At 39.4% G+C, this 19787-nt stretch overlaps 1 protein-coding gene across 1 annotated transcript in view; it reads left to right on the top strand.

Moving 5' to 3' along the window:
- Nucleotides 1-19787, top strand: part of GPM6A (glycoprotein M6A) — a 363090-nt gene that overhangs the window by 301819 nt on the left and 41484 nt on the right. The window contains exon 2 of the mRNA XM_047857647.1: nucleotides 15912-16104. Within this exon, the coding sequence (XP_047713603.1) occupies nucleotides 15912-16104 (193 nt within the window). The remainder of the gene's footprint in view (nucleotides 1-15911; nucleotides 16105-19787) is intronic.

Genomic DNA, 19787 nt, shown 5'->3' with positions numbered 1-19787 from the left:
GAAATGCTGCCATTTCTCCTACTTCCAAATATACATTAGATAATTCAGAAGCCCTTGACGGTACTTTTGGACCACAGAAGAGACTTCTCCTAACATATTGTGACAGTTGTTTGTGACTAATTGTGAAGAAATAACTGTTATGTACCCATTTTGAAAATTCTGCTAATGTTCCTGATACAACACCATCATGTGATTTGTCCAGAGGTGACTTATTCTCTACTCCATATATATTTTGAAATAATCTTTTGATTTAGGAAATGTACTTTCAAAATGTTCCTGTCGTTTTGACGTTTCAGAACATGGCTTTAAATTTTGCCTCATGCCATAACTATGAAATGGAAAATTTTAACATCTGCCTGCCTGAGAAACAAAATCATCTTTAAATTGAGAAAAAATGTGTAAATTCTAAAATACCAGATTGCATTAAAAACCTATTGTTATGTTTCGAGAACCATGATTGTGTCTGCAAATGTCATAGTGAATTTCCATGAACTGAATTGAAGAAGCAAACTTTCAATAAGGAATTCATGTTGTCTTTTATTTTTTTTTTAATTTTTAAAAAATGTTTATTTTTGAGAGAGAGTGGGAGTGTCAGAGGGGCAGAGAGAGAGCGGGGGACAGAGGATCCAAAGCAGACCCCACACTGACAGCAGAGAGCCCCAGGCAGGGCTGGAACTCACCAACTGGGAGATCATGACCTGAGCTGAAGTCCAACGCTCACCGACTGAGCCACCCAGGAGCGTCTCGTGTTGTCTTTTAAAAGAGAAATTGGGGGCACCTGAGTGGCTCAGACAGTTGGGCATCTGACTCTTGATATCCGCTCCAGTCATGATCCCGGGGTTGTGGGATTGAGCCCTACATCGGGTCCTCGCTGCGCATGGAGACTGCTTAAGACTCCCTCTCTCTGCCCCCCATTCTATTTCTGTCCCCCACTCACGCTCTCTCTCTAAAATTAAAAATAAAAAAACAACAACAACTTTAGGGGCACCTGGGTGGCTCAGTCTGTTGAGTGTCTGACTTGGGCTCAGGTCATGATCCCACTGCTCATGGGTTAGAGCCCTGTGTCAGGCTCTGTGCTGACAGCTCAGAGCCTGGAGCCTGCTTCGGATTCGGTCTGCTCGTCCCCTACTCTCTCTCTTTCTCAAAAATAAAATTAAACATTAAAAATTCACTTATTCTTTTATTTTTAAAATAACAATATAATCATAAAATACATGAAGACAATATTTGCTGATCAGCTAAATTTTGCATAAGGTTTTTAGAAATAATTCAGATGTTCCCCCCTTAATAGCCTAATACATTCACTTAATTAAAGAATAAACTTACATTGAATATAATTTTTTAAAGTTTATTTATTATTGAGAGAGAGAGACAGAGTACGAGCAAGGGAGGGGCAGAGAGAAAGGGAGACACAGAATCCGAAGCAGGCTCCAGGCTCTGAGCTGTCAGCACAGAGCCTGACGTGGAGCTTGAACTCACAAACAGCAAGATCACGACCTGAGCTGAAGTCAGACGCTTAACCAACTGAACCACTCAAGTGCCCCAACGTTACATTGAATATAAACACTAATTTTATTTTCTAAAAATCCACAGAATATCTGAAATAATGGCATAAGCAAAATATTGCTTTTTTAGAGGTGAATTTCTTTATAAAAAATTTCTCAGTGGTCATAAAGATAAAAAGCATCTTAAAATTGCCTTGGTCTTGAGGTTCAAAGATAGTACCATGTCAGGATACCTGATCTGGAATCCAAACTGCTATACTTAATTGGCACAATTATACAAAGCCTTATATTCTTTAATGTTAAAAACACAGCCTTATAATGCCATATTGCTTCATTATATAACGCATAATGTTTATTTGAAAACATAGAATGCCTTATTACCCTGAAAACTCTTGGCAACTATTGTGGCTCCATTGTGATGTGCAGGGACACTTAAAAATTTTTTTTAATAACACGTGGTGCACCCTATCAGCCAAGAATAAAACACGCATCCTAAGTTGTGTAATTCACATGGGTATGAATTATTTTTTTTATGTAAAACAGCATATCCCTAGTGATCCTACAGGATCCGTTTTATCACCAGGTTTTCTCGTTTTCTTGGAAAAGTGGTCTCTCCTAAAGAGTGATGGTTCATTTTTTAAATTATATTGCTCATCTATATTTAACATAGGACAGTTAACAGCGGTGCTCCTGTGCTATATTACAAACTTCCACCGAATGCACGTGTTGGCCATCTGTGCAGGCTCATCATTAGTGACCAAGTGGTAAATACTGGTGCCGAAAAATGCACAGTTTAAGAAGTAAATGCCTGTGAGTAATGGATGAGTTTTAAGTCACGGTGCGATTAAGTAATTCTGCCTTTTCGTTAGTGAATATGCAATTTCCACGAGACTTTTTTCATGTTGAAAATAGGATCCTCTTTCACGAGCCGTGAAAAGGATTCCCTGTAAGGAAGAGATGTAGACCGTGAGAAGGAAGGAGTATAGATGAGTCACAGCGGAAGGAACGGCATGAGGGCAAAGGCTCATCTTCAGGAAGGGAAAGGTGGCCGGTGGAGCTGGCGTGCGGTGGGCGGCGAGAGATCACCAACAGCACCCCAGTGTGTAAGGCCAGTGTGACGCTGTAATGGTGGCGAAGCACAAAGGAAAGTCAAGGAAGGAGTTTAAGCTGGAGGGTGACCTACTTTCATTTATGTTTCCAAAGATTTTCTCCAGCATTTGAGTGGGTGATACACGTACGATCAGGGAAAGACCCATCTAGGAAGGCAAAGCCCTTTCAGAGAAAGTCTGTCTTAGGTACCACATTATTTTGGAGCATTACTTAACAAACGATTTTCAGAATCACAGCAAATGTTATAGAACAGTAGTAAATAACGTGTGATGAATGCATTTTTAAAAATACCATCCTCTTTTCCTAAATTTGTTTGCTTCAGGGGGCCACTGACTCTGCTTTTATTGTCAATGCCGTCAACTTTTTCTGTTTGGAATTTAATCATTCGGAGGCTCTCAGGATCTTCTGTGAACTTTTTCTGTATTGTTTTTGGAGGAGAAGTATGTGTCTTTATTTCGTTTGGCGGAGAGTCATATTGATAAGCCTCAGTATGGTGTAATTATCAGAGCAGAATTTTAGAGACAAGCGTATTAGTTCAAGTGCAAGCATTGCCAGGTGCGTGGCTGTATGCTATTGTATGATGAGTATCCTAATCCAAGTTTTTTCTTCTACAAAATTAAGATGATCCATTACAGGAGGGCTTTTGAATTATCTCCCCAGCAAACCTGCAGAAACATTGTTTACGTGTTACACGGAAAGAAAAACAAGCTGATAAAAACAAGAGATATGAAACCCCCCAAAAAGTAAAAATAGTGTTGTAACCAATATCTCTTCCCCAAATTTGTCTTTCTTGATCCCAAAGTAGGAGATTTTCATGATTCTGACATTTGTGTCTACAGGGTAGACATGGTGGAAAGCATGAGGCAGGCGACTTTTTTTGACCTGTCCTATTTGTTTGTTGAGACAGATTTTCCAATTAATTGACTTACTCAGGAAATATTAGTTGAACACCCACCATGAGGAAGATACTATTGCAGGAACGGGGCATATAAAAATGAACAAAAAGCAGAAATGTTTGAGCTGATCGTTTTTACATTTTGGTGAGAAGAGTCCACGAACCAAATCAACAACTAAGATCAACAGTATGTTTTATGCTCAGGAGCATCATGGAGAAAACCAAAGCAGCTCTTGGGGTAGAGAGTTCAGTTTCCAACTGGATAATCTTGTGGCCAATTAAAGATGGCTGTAGACTCTTCACCACTTCTTCCATCCAGAGCTGGAGTCCACCTTTCAACCTCCAAGAATCTGGGCTGTCGGTGATGATTTTGAGAGGAGGTGTGGCAAAAATGGTGCTCTGCCATCTTGGGGCTCATTCTTTAAGAAGATTGGAAACTTTTTCTTTTTCTTGGAGCTACTGCTTTGATGGAAGTCTCCCATTGTGTCTCACCGTGCTGTGAGAGAGCCCTAATAGCTACTTGGAGAGGCCACTAGAAATGAGATATTCCTAGTGAGTCCTCAGTTATTTCAGGCATGCTACCTGGGCACCATATATGCAAGCGAAGAAGCCATCTTGGACATCCAGTTCACTCAAGTTTTCACATGACTTCCAGCCCCACCCACCTTTTGGCTGCAATTGCTTAAATAATCCCAAATGAAAACTGTCCATTTGAGTTCAGTAACCCCATGAGAAATGTAATTATAATATATCATTGTTTTAAGCTAATACATTTTGGGGATGGCTCATGAGGCACCAATGGGTGACCCAACAAACAAACAAACAAACAAACAAACAACATTTTGAACAAATTTGAAAGTTGTTAGGAAACAAGTCATGCCAATATTTATGGTAATAGGTCGATTCATTGCAGGGGGAGATAAGAGTTTTAGCTAGATCCCCAAACATCATCTGAGCAAGATGTGTGCTACCAAAACCTCACAGGGGTCTAAAATTCAGAGTAGTTTGTGCTCCACTCCCCCCACCCCCCCAGGGATTGCTCTGATTTCACATGAGAAATATGTCTCCACCTGATTGCTATCTCACCCTCCAGGCTTATTTATCACAGTGAGAGAATATGGCTCTAATCATTATTGAAGCAATTAACTTTTCTGCTTAGGGAAATATGTTTAATTAATCAAGACATTCTTGCCAAGTCATGTTGACCAGTACAAAATGTTCTGTAATCAGTGATACAGTTTTATAAAAGCAATCTGAATCACAAATACTAGTATTCTCAAAATTCCTTAATAACGAATGGTAGAAAGAAAAATATCATTCTTCTGGAAAGCCCACACTACATAGACCTTCATGTACTTTTCAGTATTGACCCTCAATAATCATTTGTAAAATTGCCTGTATGTGATCATACCTCCCTCCTAGCGTTGCTGTGGAGAGCACACAGTTGACACCTTAAAAGTCTTGGCTGTGTTTCTGATGCATTGGAACTGCTCAAAAAATCCTTATGGATGTGATTGAGTTATAAACTGCTTACTTTGTTTAATAATCTGTTCAAAATTCTTAGAGTAAATCCTTCTTAATCCCTGTATTATATACGTATCTAGTTTATCAACTCATCTTAAAACATGTTAGGCACGTAATATGATTTTATGCAGTACTACATGGCTTCTCCATGCTGTTCCGTCAGAGTCAACTGAAGCATTTGATACAAACAGAGTTGTCAAGGGAGGAAATCCTAGGATCTCTATTTTTGTCAAAAGCCCTGGTGGTTTTGGTACCCAGCCACAAAATTAGGAGGGGATAAAGAAAATCTCCCAATATTATTTTCCTCTTTCAAGATGCTCTTTTTAGTATTAGGAACTGATTTGGTTAAGTATGTAGCAATGACTAACATATGTACATTTAAAACCTGTCATCTTAGTTTGCTGTCTTAATTAATTTGCCCTGAATTATTCAAATGTTTATCCTAACTCTGTATTTTGTTTAGACTAGGAATATATTTAAATGTTAGTTAAAATTTTAATACTATTTGGGGATTAAGTGGACTTTATTCTTGAATGCTTTAAAAATATAGATGATCATGGGGCGCCTGGGTAGCTCAGTTGGTTGAGTGTCCAGCTCTTGATTTCTGCTCAGGTCATTCCAACATCGTGAGATCAAGCCCCATGTTGGGCTCCACGCTGAGTGTGGAGCCTGTTTAAGATTCTCTCTCTCTCTCTCTCTCTCTCTCTCTCTCTCTCTCTCTCTCTCTTTCTCTACCTCTGCCCATCTTCCCCACTTGCACTCACTCTCTCTCTCTAAAAATAAAAAAATATATGGAGAGAGATGATCATGTCATTAATTAAAGGGTTAACTATTATAAAGTCTGTCTGCTATAAACTTTACAGTATAATGCATTTCTCAGAAGTACAGTTTTGTGCTTTTATGTTAGTAGATAAGCCAGATAAGCCAGGCTGTGATCCTGGGTGTTCTGACTGGGCACTCAAGATATCACAGTGCTAGATATTTAGAAAGAATAATTTTAGAAGCCTTTCTGAAAAAGCACTAGAAATTTCTGATTTTATTTCTCCTAGTATGTAGGCTCAAAAAGAGTAGAGGCCATATATATGTATATGTCATTCCTGTATACTCAGTGCAGAAAACTAGTATGTGCTCAAAAATATTCCCTGAATATTGATAGAGTGATTCAGTGCCCATGCTGCTAACAAGCCAGAGAAAAAAGGGGTGAATTTGTGAAATAAACTTAGTACAGTCAAGTCATGATGTAATGGTAACTGTACTATTTCTATTCAAGGGACATGTTACCTTGCATAATAGGGAAAGAGACGGTCGGGTTGGCTCCGTGCCACTAACATCTCCACAGACACTGAAGGATCTTAAGGCTATATTGAATTGTTACTCATTTTCAGAAACAGTCCTCTGAAAAGTCATTTGCTTTAACTTTACCCGTGTGATAACTTCACATTTCCCTTGTGTGTTGATGACTTTGTCTAAGACCCTTATTGGCCATGGCCCCAGTAGCTGTAACTAGAAGTGCTTTTTTGGCCACACAGCACAACCCCAGCCTCTCTGTGCTTTGGTATTGGCACGGCTATGGGGCAGTAGTAGTTGTGGGGATAAAAGGATGCCACGAAGGGAATCCTCCCAGAAAGGAGAGTCCTATCAATCTGGAGACTCACATTCTTCAATTGTAGAAACTGTTTTTGAGTGTCTGCTAATTTGCTAATCTTCATTTTCTCGGTTTTTCACGGTGGACCTCATATTTGAATGTGGATCTTGGACCTCCTTATCTGATCTCCTAAGTTGGTTATCTTTTCTCTTTAGTTTCCATCTTTGTCTTTTTGTTCTACCGCGTCATATGTTTCCTCTCCTTTGTCTTTTAGCCCTTTCATTAAAATGTAAACTTCTGCTATCATGTTTTTATTTAGTAAGAGCTTCTGACTTTTTTTTTTTTTTTGCAGTTGCCTATTGTTAGCATCTACTCTTATTTCAAGAATGCAATGTATTTACTTATATCCTAGGGGAATGTAGGAGTGTGTGTGTGTGTGTGTGTGTGTGTGCGCGCGCGCGCGCGTGCGTGTGTGTGTGTGTGTGAGCGTACTGTTTTTAAATCCTCATCAACTGCCTGCTGTGTCTCTCATTTCTCTGAGTTCTTTTGTGTTTATTTTGGTTTCCTTCTTTCAAGTTGAGATATATTCCTCCAAAACCTATCGATCTTTTGTTGTCCCTGTATAAGAGTGAACTCCCAGCAGTATGGTAGACTACATGACATGCAAAACTTTGCTGTTGTAAAAGAGTTAAAATTCTGGAATTAATATGTGTATGTATTTAATATACACATATGTAAAGTATAGATGTAATTAAAATATATTTACTCCTATATATGTATGCATTGGTCTTCTGAGCCTGAGTTCCACCCCAGGCATGGAGTCAGCTTGGAATACATAGTGTAAAAACCAGGACTCTAAAAGGCACTGGTGGAGGGCTAAGCCATGAAAGGAAAAGAAAAACAAAAAATAAACCTAACAGCAATCATGACAAAAATTCTGTGTATGATAGAAAAGAAAATTACTTTCCTTTTACCTTGGGTGGGTTGGGAGGGGAAGTCCCCTCAAAATTTGATCCCACAAGCCCCCTCTCCTCTGAGTTTGTGACCTTAATTTCTGCTACCTGAGACTGAAAAACCCAAGTTTAAGATTGAATTTAAAGGAACTCACCATAAATTCCAAAAGATTGCTATTCTGTAGCTCACGTTTTCTAACAATGATGCAGTTAAGATATGAACACATAATAACCCAAAAACACAGAAAAATATCACATATTTGGGAATTAAAACAAAAAAATCAAAGAAAACAAATATATAAATACATTTTGGGTCAAAAATCACAGTAGGCTTTAGGAAATTCTTACAACTGAACAATGATGAAAAGATCACATATCAGAACTTGTGAAATGCACAATTAGAAGGGACTTTATGTCCTTAGGTTTTTATTAGAAAAGAAGAACGACTAAAAACTAATGAGGTCAGCAACCGCCTCCAGACATTATGAAATGTACAGCAAAATATACCCCAATAAAGTAAAATCAAAGAAATAAGTTAAAAACAGAAATTAATGAAACATGAAATACTCATGCAAAATGGGTTATGTAAAAAGCCTAGTAATATTAAGAAACATTAGAATTTTATTATGATAGTTATTAGTACTATTTGCTAAGTATTTAGGGCGCTGCTTCTTGTGGAAACATAGAATTGCTCTTTGTGACTGAGAGGGAGGCATGATGGCTCTTTCTGGCCTTTGGACTCTGAGTCGAAGTGGCATCTCTCACCTGGAGCTCAGAGTATTTAATTGTCAAAGTGAGACTTTCCTGATGTTTTTTATTCTGAGGGTATGACTGGCAGGGTTCAAGACGATGTCTCCTTTTTTTCAGCCTGAGTTTCTGAACTCAAGCTATAGTAGGCGGAGAACCCCAGCACTAAACTGGGATAGAAATATTATAACCTGAATGAAAGATAAAATGTGATATTTTAAATCATTAAAACTGTTTTTTTAATCTTTATTTTTTAATGTAGCAAACATGAAACATAAAACATAGGCTATCCTAAGACTGGTGGACTTTAAGAACAGAGAAAGAAGGGCGACTGGGTAGCTCAGTCATTTGAGGTGTGACTCTTGATTTCAGCTCAGGTCGTGATCTCACAGTTTGAGAGATCGAGAGCCCCAAGTAGGGCTTGGAGCTGACAGCTTGGAGCCTGCTTAGGATTCTTTCTCTCCCTCTGTCTCTCTGCCCTTCCCCTCTCAAAATAAATTAATTCACTTAAAAAATAGAGAGGGGCGCCTGGGTGGCTCAGTTGGTTAAGCGTCTGACTTCGGCTCAGGTCATGATCTGATGGTTCATGAGTTTGAGCCCTGCATTGGGTTCTATGCTGACAGCTCAGAGCCTGGAACCTGCTTCAGATTCTGTGTCTCCCTCTCTCTCTGCCCGTCCCTTCTCGAGCTCTGTCTCTGTCTCTCTCTCTCTCTCTCTCAAAAATAAATAAAACATTTTTAAAAATTTAAAAAACTAGAGAAAGAGAGAAAAAGGAAAAGAGATAAAGGTGGGGAGGCAGAGGGGAGATGGAAAAGTAGAGGGGTAGAGAAATGCAGAAAGGACGGATATTGAAGTCATCTGAGAAAACAAAAGGAAACATGAACAGATGATAAATAAGTTAAAAATACTATAAAATGGGCACCTGTGTGGCTCAGTTGGTTAAGCACCTGACTTCGGCTCAGGTCACGATCTCCCAGTTCATGAGTTTGAGCCCCGTGTCGGGCTCTGTGCTGACAGCTCAGAGCCTGGAGCCTGCTTCGGATTCTTTGTCTCCCTTTCTCTCTGCCTCTCTGCTGCTTGTGCTCTCTCTCTCTCTCTCTCATAAATAAACATTAAAAATTTTTAAAAAACACTGTAAAACAAAATTGCACACAACTTCATCATAAATTTTAAATCTTATATTGAATGTACAAATATATAAAAATTGAACTTAGTAAACAGACTTAAAAAAAGAGAAATCTTGATTAGTTTTATAAATATTAGCAAATTAGATTAGTAGTTACAATTCTTCCCCCAAAGTACACAAGTGGCCTGAATGGTTTTACTAGCTAGTTCTACCAAATATTTGTTGTTCAGCTAAACCTGACACAAACAACCCCACAGCCCCAAGGGACAGGAGGAGGTCACTGTACAAGACTAGTATAAACTTGATTCCAAAACAAGAAAGCAACAATTAGATGTCAGTCACATTCATGAACATAGATGTCCCCACCCTCACCCATTACGTTTTTAGCCTCATTTTATATTCCTTTGTTTCAGCTTCAACCTATTTTACCATCAATGGCTTCCTAAATTTTCCTTAGAGACTCTAGTCACACACCTACCTCAGGACATTAGCATTTCCTTTTCCTGTTTGAAACCCTCTTCTCCCACCGACCCTCTGGGACTGCTCTTTTCCCTCCTTCGTGTCTTTTTAAAAATGTCACCTTGGTTATTCCTTTCCTGAAAAAAACTGAGATCATTATTCCACTGTTCCCTACTTCCCTTCCCTGTTTGGGTTTTTCTGTCTGCACTTTCCACCACCTCTCGTGTGTTACTTCTGCATCTTGCTGGTTGTCTGTCTCCCACCTCTAGAAAGAGAGCAGGGCCCTTGTTTACTTCCTTACTTGCACAGCTCTGGCGGTTAGCATGCTGCCTGGCACCTGGTGAGGACCCAGGAACTATTTGTGGAGTGAATTGATAAATGCAAAAGTATTGAACAAAATGTTAGCATGACAAATTCAGCAACGTATGAAAAATACAGTATGACTCAGTTGGATTTTTCTCAGGAATGCTGGTTTAAATTAGAAAAGCTTATTGAAATGGCAGATAAAGAGAAACAACAAAATTATTTCAACAGATGGGGGAAACGCATGTTATGGAATTCAAAATTAAGGAGACCTCCTTCACCAGTAAACCAACAGCAAACATCACACTCGATGGTAAAACCTGGCAAGTGTTTTCTTTATTATCAGGAGCAAGAAAAGGTGCCCTTTTTTCATTGTTTCTCCTTGTCTCCGTGCATCGTACCTGACGGAATAAGCCAACAGGAAGATAAGTAGAAGGTACAAATCATGAAAAGAAAGCAAGCTCAGAATTTCACAGATGGTATGATCATCAACAAACTCAAAGTAATTCACAGAATCAAAATAATTCAGAAGATCATCACAAGAAGTTTGTGAAATTTCTAGATACAAAATCAGTGTGTAGATACCAAATCAGAATTCCAATTAGTTAAATTGTGGAAACAGACAAACTGTTCCTGAAATTTACGTGGTAAGGTGGGAGGGCCATTAACAGCATGATCCGCAGGAGGAAGATGAACAAGTTGGGGGAATTTTCTCCACCACAAAGCAAGACATATTGTAAGGCAGTGTGATATTGGCCCAGGGACAGACCAGGACACTGATGGAGCACAACGGACAGCCCCCAAACAAACCCAGGCCTCTCTGGGTACGTGGTAGTGACCCAGGTGACATCATAGCTCAGTAGAGAACGCATCAACTCATTAGGAAATATTTATCGATGAATAATTGCCCATATCATTTGTTAACCTCTTTTCCGGAATCCACCACCGTGCTAGCCTCCCTTCCCAGACGCCTTTCTTCCAGGCTCTTTGTCTTGTTGGCTTACGTTCTTTCCCCTTGACTTATCTCGGTGCACTTTGTGGAAAGAGCAGTGGCAAAGGCTTGTGTTTATTTCACAGTGTTTAAATGGAAGTAAAGTACTCGTAGATCTCATCCTTCTAAAAAAAAATGTGGACTATGTCCAGAGCTTCTGTCTTCTTTGAATTTTTATATCGGGGCAAGTCCGTGTATAACCCCACTAGATATTGGACAGATGCTAATGTTTCCGAGTATTGAAAAGGAAGTCCAGTCATTCCTTCAATGTATTTTTTTCATATGAGATTAAAGGCGTAGTGTTAATCTGAGAAAATACAGCCAGCAACCGGGTAAGAAGGTGTGAGAAGTGCTTCTGTGTGTGTACTGGTAGTATCTACCGGATGGCTTGTAAATTCCACGTTCAGCATTAGAACCATTGGCTCTGTTCGAGAGTCGGTGGCCCTGTTCTCCTCACAGCTTGTACTGAAAGCGTTTGCTGTGCAAATTCATCTTTATTGTCTTTATAGAGATTTTCTCAAGAAATGTTATTTTTCTCCCGTGCCGGCCCTCCGCGTATGACGCTCTCACCGATCATCACTAAATGGAGTGATTTCTCGTTTGAGGGGCAGTGAAAACGTGGTGGTGGGAGGCAGCGGAAGCCTCAGCCTTAAAGGATGATTGTTGGGAGCACGTCCCGGGCCCCAGAGCACGGTTGCCATGGTGATTCTGCTGCTCTGCCAAGGCTCCTTCTCACTGTGGGTGGAGAGATGCTCTCCTGCCAGCAGCTCTGTGGGATTCTGGCAGCTGGAGAGAAGGCTGAAGTGATGCTCCGCTTCCCCCGACGGGAGTTCTGAGAGTCTTCTTTTAAATCCAACAGGCAACTCGGGCCCCGTGGCAAGGCGGGGGCAGTTAGGATCTAGACCATCCCAAGTGCAAAATGTGCATGATAAGATTCTTACTGTTTCTTATTTTGAGTAAAACTCTTGCAGAGGATTGGGGCTTAAATTGAAGGAAGCGAGCCTAACGTGGCAGTGAGGAAGGTTCAGAGAAACCTGGATTTGTCAGTAGGGATGATGGAATTCTGAGGGATTTAAATGGCCGCATTTCAACAGGGAGGAAAAAAAAATCCGTTCGATTTGGAGACCTTAAATTCATTCAGAAATGCCGTTGAACTCAGGGTCGTCAATTTGGGTTTAACGCAGTATTGAAATTTTTCTCATGTTTGTCGAAATTTAGAAGGCACTGCTCAGTTAAAGCTGTAATTAATCCTATAGACTGTGACACTAACAACCCTCCCCCCCTCCCCACCGCCACCTCCTGAACGTATACAGTCTAGGTAACTGGTAACTGCTAAACCACAACTGGGAAAATGTAAAAGAAGTAGAAACTGACTCTGAATTAGAATTCAGACGAACAAAATTAATCAAAAGTCGTCAGTGGCATTTTAATGACCGTCTATAGGCTTACCTCTTCATTTGTCCCTGGACCTCATTCTGATTTTATTTTTGCTTTGTTAAAAGCTTTAGGAGGACCCAGCAAAGATAATTCCTATCTGTGAATTTGATGTTCGGACTCTTTCTTTCTCTTTAGACTTCTATTCCGAAGGGTTTTGTTGACTACATTACATTAATCTGATTTTGACAGCTCTGACTGCAGAGGAAAGCCCCCATACCTATATCAAATTCTTCAAGAACGGTAGTAGGGAGAAATCACAATGGGGTTTGAAATCATGGGAGTGTTTGGGGCGCTTCCCAAGATAAGGGGTAACTCCTCTTTGGGTTGGTACTGATTTTGTTTCTTGTTTTCCTTTATCTTTATATAATCAATAAGGTGAAAATTTTACAACATGGAGAGACAGAGAGTAGTTCAAAGATTTTTCTGCTCTCCTGTTAATCTCCACTCAAGACTGTGTTCAGTGACATTCAGAGGCTACACACTCTGGTCTCATCCATCTGCTAGTGAAATCGCTTCCCATCGTATGAAGTGTCAAGCTGTTCTACCGTTTTCTGCTTCCCCACATTCTGTGTGTGCGCGCGCACGTGTGTGTGTGTGTGTGTGTGTGTGTGTGTGTGTGTGTGTGTGTCGGGGGAATAAGGTTTAGGAAATGATTTTCTGTAATAACAGTTGCTTTGAAAGTGCAGAGGTGTTCTGATTTCTTTTTATTTGCCTCTGGGGCAGAAGAGGTGAGCCATAATTCTCTCAAGAAGGCCAGTTCCAATGATCAGTGTTCAAATCAGCCGTCTAGACCACTCTCTAAATGTAGAGTTACTTCACACAGGAAGCTTACAATTATTGCATGAATCATATGTTACTATAAACACATATGCATTCTAGATAAGGTGCACACAGATCTTCCTGTGACTTAAGTACAATAAATAACAGTCCATTTTCCAATCTCATTTTTTATTTGCTTCTGCAGAAAGGAAGAGTCAGTTATATGGAGAGTTTTTGAGAGGCTTCAGCATTATGAAAGGAGATTGGATCAAGAATTTCCAAAAGGAGAAGAGTAGGAGGAAATCTCTGGAATGGGGATAGGGGGATGGAGGGACACAGGTAGATGGAGGGGAAACTGAGATCATCGTAGGAGTTGCTCTGGGCCTGGCAGCCCTTTGTGTTTCCTTTCTCACCAGCAACTGGTGCAAAGTACCTCATCAATATGTCTTATTGCAAAACATACACACTTAGGCATTCTAGTTAATCTCTTAGAAGATACCTAGCAAATTCTCACAGTTATTTTTGATACTAACAGCCTGATGTCTTAAACAAAAAGTTATCTTTCAAAAGACTAACGTGACAAAGCTTTAAAAAACAGAAGTGATTACTGTAGTCAACGTGTTTTTGAAAACCACATTACAACACAATCATAGTTCATCTCAATATAGTTAAAGGTGTGTCTAGCAATGGTAGATATGATATTTATTGAGTAGCTACTGTTTGTCATGCACTATTTTATGTATTGACTCACTCTTATTTTATTTTTTTATTAGCTCGCTTCTAAATTGTATTTCATTTTAATTCCAATGTACTTAACCTACAATGTTGTTTTAGTTTCGGGTGTACAATGGGGTGCTTGAACAATTCCTTATGTTACTCAGTGCTCCCAAGTTAAGTGTACTGTTTAATCCCCATCACCTACTTTACCCATCCCCCCACCCACCTCCCCTCTGGTAACCATCTGTTCTCTATAGTAAAGAGTCTGTTTTTTGGTTTGTCTCCTTTTTTCCCTTTGTTCGTTTGCTTCTGTTTCTAAGATTTTATTTTTAAGTAAACTCTACACCCAATGCGGGGCTAAAATTCATCACCCTGAGATCAAGAGTCGTATGCTTTCCTCACTGAGCCAGCTGGGTGTGCCCATTTGTTTTATTTCTTACATTCCACATATGAATGAAATCAAGACACGGTATGTGTCTTTCTCTGATTGTCTTATATTGCTTAGCGTAATATACTGTGGCTCCATCCATGTCATTGCAAATGGCAAGATTTCATTCTTTTTTATGGCTGAATAATATTTCATTACACACACACACACACACACACACACACACACACACACACATACACATGTATATACATATCCACACCACGTCTTCTTTAACCGTTCATCTGTCGATGGACACTTGGGCTGCTTCTGTAATTCGGCTATTGTAAATAAATACTGCTACAAACACAGGGGTGCATAGATATCTTCTTGAATTAGTGTTTTCATAGCCTTTGAGTAAATACCCAGTAGTGTGATTACCTACTTAATGCTCACAAGAATGATTAGAGGGAGGGGCGCCTGGGTGGCTCAGTCGGTTAAGCGGCCGACTTCGGCTCAGGTCATGATCTCACGGTCTGTGAGTTCGAGCCCCGTGTCGGGCTCTGTGCTGACAGCTCGGAGCCTGGAGCCTGTTTTGGATTCTGTGTCTCCCTCTCTCTGAGTCTCCCCGTTCATGCTCTGTCTCTCTCTGTCTCAAAAATAAATGTTAAAAAAAATTTTTTTTTAAAAAGAATGATTTGAGGGAAATTCTGTCACCCTTTTACAAACGATGAAATGAAAAGAATAAACCTACTGAAAAACATAAAGTGATAGAGTCAAGATTTTACCTGTCCTCGTCTTTCTTTTCTCCTGTGCCCGTATCGTTCTCGTTGCTTTCAGTCATGCACCACAGCCAAGAACTGGGTTCTGCATTTGAGTCACTACAAAGCTAACGTACACTACCCTCTTAACTCAAAAGATTCTAATATAATTTGCCTTGCTACATGCAATGTTCTCAGATAGTCTAGTCTATTCTCTCAAACTTCTCAAAATCTCTGGTTGAAGTTCACTAAATTAGGTTCACATTGAATAGGTTTTGACTCACTATTTTAAAAACACAGCTACAGGGAGTTCCTTAGAGTAAATGTCATTGAAATACAAACTCAAGCATGTGAAACTGACAGCAATAAAGTGAAGGTAGAATGATATGTATGCACGTTGTGAAGATTGTGGGAAGTCTGAGTTGGGAAGGAAGGGCATCTGTTGGTCTGGGGATAGAACAATGGAAGTAAATATTCTCTTATTTGTGGGGGATGGGCATATAATTAAGAAACCTGATTTTTATAGCCCCCAGGGCAGCCTAGGACTGGATGTGCGTGTTGACCTGATGTCATCTTTAAATGCAAATATACATTCCCATAATGCTGACTTTTTTTTTAATTAGATGAAGAAAAAATATAAATTTCTAACATTTTCCCGTCGGTCTTCTGCAGGGTGTTTTGAGTGCTGTATTAAATGCCTGGGAGGCATTCCCTATGCCTCTCTGATTGCCACCATCCTGCTCTACGCTGGGGTTGCCCTCTTCTGTGGCTGTGGTCATGAAGCGCTCTCTGGAACTGTCAACATCCTGCAAACCTACTTTGAGATGGCAAGAACTGCTGGAGATACACTTGACGTCTTTACCATGTGAGTCACCCTCCTATCGCTTCTTACGTTGACAGTATGTGTTCGCACTGCTGCGTGTTGAATAAACAGGGGTCTAAAGTCCAGTGAGGCAAAGTTATAGGTGAAGAAATAAATACCCTTGGGTTATACACCTGAGATGAGATACCTTTGACCTTTACCATGAATACAGGACACATAGCAGAAGGTTGGAAGCCAGCTGAATCTGGGCTTGATTTGTGTTTCAATTTGACTGTCAAGTTTTATCCAAAATTCAGTCACCATTAAGCGGAATGCTTGCCTTTCTTTGGCTCTTCTCATTTGAGCAGAAGTTGTTCTAATAGAAGAGAACAGAGGATAAAGAACAGAGCCAGGTGTGAACGTAGACACTGCTGCTAATTCTAGGCAGTTAGCAGAATCCTGCGGGTTCTCTCACCTTCTAAACACACCCATTCAGCTCTGGGTGTAATACTGTCTTTCTTTCCTGCCTCGCAGAAGTGATGTGGACTTCCTAATTAATCTTTGGGAGTGGTTCTTATTAACTTCAGTTAATGACAAATCATAAGAAATATTGAGCACCTTTTTGCTATAACCGTGAGTTATACTTAAGACGTACGTTTGACTCATAAAATGCAGAATCCTGGGATCACTGAATTTTAATATTTTTTAAAAAGTAACTCACACATGGTCTACAAGTAAAAGAGTTTGCTGTTTAAGTTGCAGTCCCTTGTTGCTATCAGAGAGAACGAGTGTTGAGGATTGAATTTAGCTCCAAATAAATTCCCAGGTCAGCTCATTTATTGAGTGATACAATGCCCACAAAAAGAAAATAACTTGTTTTTACGCTGTATTTTGTAATGCCAGCTGATAGTAGACTTTCTATTGCACTAGCCAGCATAGCATCTGTTCCCCTACAACTTCTTGCATGGATTTCATGCTTCTTGATACTGTGCAATTACAATATTTTTCATGTTGCTTTATTTTGTCATTCAGAGTAAATTCAAATCCGCTTAATTTATGTGTACTTTTTCTGGAGTAAGATGGGTTTAGAGTTACAGATCTTAGTAATTAATACGGCTGGTGAGAGTGACTTTGCTTTTTACTCTTAGAATTCCATCGAAAAGGTTAATGACATTTCTTATTTACCCAGAGCCAGTTCCTACTGACCTGGTATAATTCATTCTAAGACCCTAATCTAAGACAACGCTCAGTCAACCTGGACAACTTTCTAGGTAGAAGACAACTTTTCTCCAACTCCAATATCAGAAAATATACCCTATTGCTAAAAATTTTTATAATCTATCAGCTACAGACAGAATATCTTGAATAAGATATTGGCCGTACATTATATTTGTTATTGTATTAATTAAAATTGCTGATTTCTATATAAATGAAAAGGTAAAAAACGGCACACATTTCCACCAAGTTATAGAGAAAGAATTTCCTACTTTGCAAAGTGGAAAGCATGTATCCTTGGACATAGTGTATAGCAAAATTTTTAGGAAAAGGAGTATTTATTGAAAATATTTATGCTTCTCTCAAATATAATGTCACTTAAAATTTGGGAAAGATTGGCCATAAAATAAGAAATATGACAAAGCAGGTGTGTGAGACTGAGCACCTCCCCCCAATATAGTTGTTAAGAGGAGAAAGGAGTTAATTTCCCTAACTCTGAAGTATCAATTTAGAGCTCAATCAATGTCACTGACTTATTGAAATGAAGAATTCATAGCAAATTTTAAAAATCATAAACTAAAAATGACAAAGGACTTTATATCACTTTCCTCATGTTTACCAATGTAATTGCATTTTACAAATTAGTTTTGAAAAATAGTAATGATCCATTAAAATTAAACTCTTTAAGCCCTTAGTAGACAGTTTATCAATTTCCGTTACATTAGCTATATAGCATGAATTGACCCTTGAAAGTTTATTCGTCATTTGGAATATGATTGAATTATCTGAAAATGCTTTGGATTATTGCAGGATAGCCTGCAGAGATCCTTAAGAAGTTGATGGCAAGGATATATTTTCATGTGATAAAACTGACATTTTCTTTTTAGTTTTATCTCAGCCTACACTGGACAAAATATGTTTTCACTGTGCATTATTTTAAGCTACCACAGATGTCCTTAAAATCTACAGATTCTCTATATTTAGGCTACATCCAAATTGCTAACCTTAGATACAGAATAGAAATTTGTAAGAAATCATGAGCCTAATAAGTGACAGGAGGCGATCGTGGACATCAGGAACCATTTGTCAAGACATCTATTTGACATTTAGACAGCAGACTTTCATATATCACAGACTTCTATTTCTCTGAAGGAAGAGTGTATGTGGGAGTTCAGAAGAGAAAGCAGAGATCGTCTGCTTAATTTGGTACTTTTACCTTTGCTCTGTTTCATTGGAAATTAACTGAAACGAATAATGCATTTTTGGAATGGGAAGGACGCCATTTTGATTGGAATAAAGGCAAGTGCTCACCTTATCTCTATTTTTATATTTCAAATAACTAAAATTCTTTATACAAGGCCTTCTGAAGCTACCGAACGAATTCCGACTCTCTCCCTGTCTGCAAACAGCTTGGCAAAACAGAGGGAAGATATGCATCATAAACTTCTTAGGTACCATTAGTGCCAACTGATAAAGATTTTAAATGCAGGTTTAGAGCCAGTAGGGATTACCCTATGGGATGCTGCCTTACAGGGATATCAGAGGAGTAGATAAAGTGAGGGAGAAACAGAGGATGTAAAATAAGAAAATCCAGAATAGAGGTGGATGAGAGATGTGTTTAGTGGGCAGCATAGTTTGCTTGGAAATAAGCTAAGGTAAGTTTGGAAGAGAATGTGAAGAAAACCCTTGTTGGCCAACTTTAGTCATTTACAGAGAGTCTATTTTTTCCCCCTACTTCACATGCTTGGTTCAGCCAAATTAGGCACTCCTATCTCATTTACTTATAAAGGAAAAGAAGCCTGTTTACTGGATGTGTGAACTCAAAGATAAAACCAATTGCCCAAGCCTCCACTTTGTCTCCTGTGGTCCTCGGGATCTGAGGATTACTCCATTCTTTCTCTTAGCTTCTCTGTCTCTGTCTCTTCACTGTCTTATTTCTCTTAAACACACACACACACACACACACACACACACACACACACACACACACGTCTCAATATGGTCAGTATCTCCAAGTCTACAGAAAGAAACATGGTCAGGAGCTCTGAAAGATGACTGCTCTATTGCATTTCACTAATCATCTGTGTGGCATGCAAAACTGACTTCTCATAAATAAGTTTGCATGTAAATAATAAACAAGTTTATAAATATTAAAAACCAATAAAGGAGTAATCTCCGCGGTCACGCAGTCTGCGTTTGGGACTTGAAATTCTCAGTAGCGCCAGCCTTCAACAGGGGAAGGCGATTGACACACGGCTCCTCGATCCTCAGCTGATGTCACCCATCAAATCATTTTGTCCTACTCCATTTGGAAGGGGAAACCCCCAGAGAGAGAGAGAGGAGAGGGAATTGCTCAAAGATTTGGTGACCTGTTGATCTGTTTTTAAGTATCGCTCTGTCCCTCCTCATCAACTTGGTTTCTGAGGAACTTTTCATCCTTGCTAAGTCTATGGTTATTTGTTGGCTCCAAAGTGTTGTGACGATGAGTGTGTGGCCTAGCCCACTGCTTCCCTTAGGGGATAGATGGTCTT

The sequence above is a fragment of the Prionailurus viverrinus genome, chromosome B1, assembly GCF_022837055.1.
Source record: "Prionailurus viverrinus isolate Anna chromosome B1, UM_Priviv_1.0, whole genome shotgun sequence".
Lineage (NCBI taxonomy): Eukaryota > Metazoa > Chordata > Mammalia > Carnivora > Felidae > Prionailurus > Prionailurus viverrinus.
This window is presented reverse-complemented; position numbering and strand designations above follow the sequence as displayed.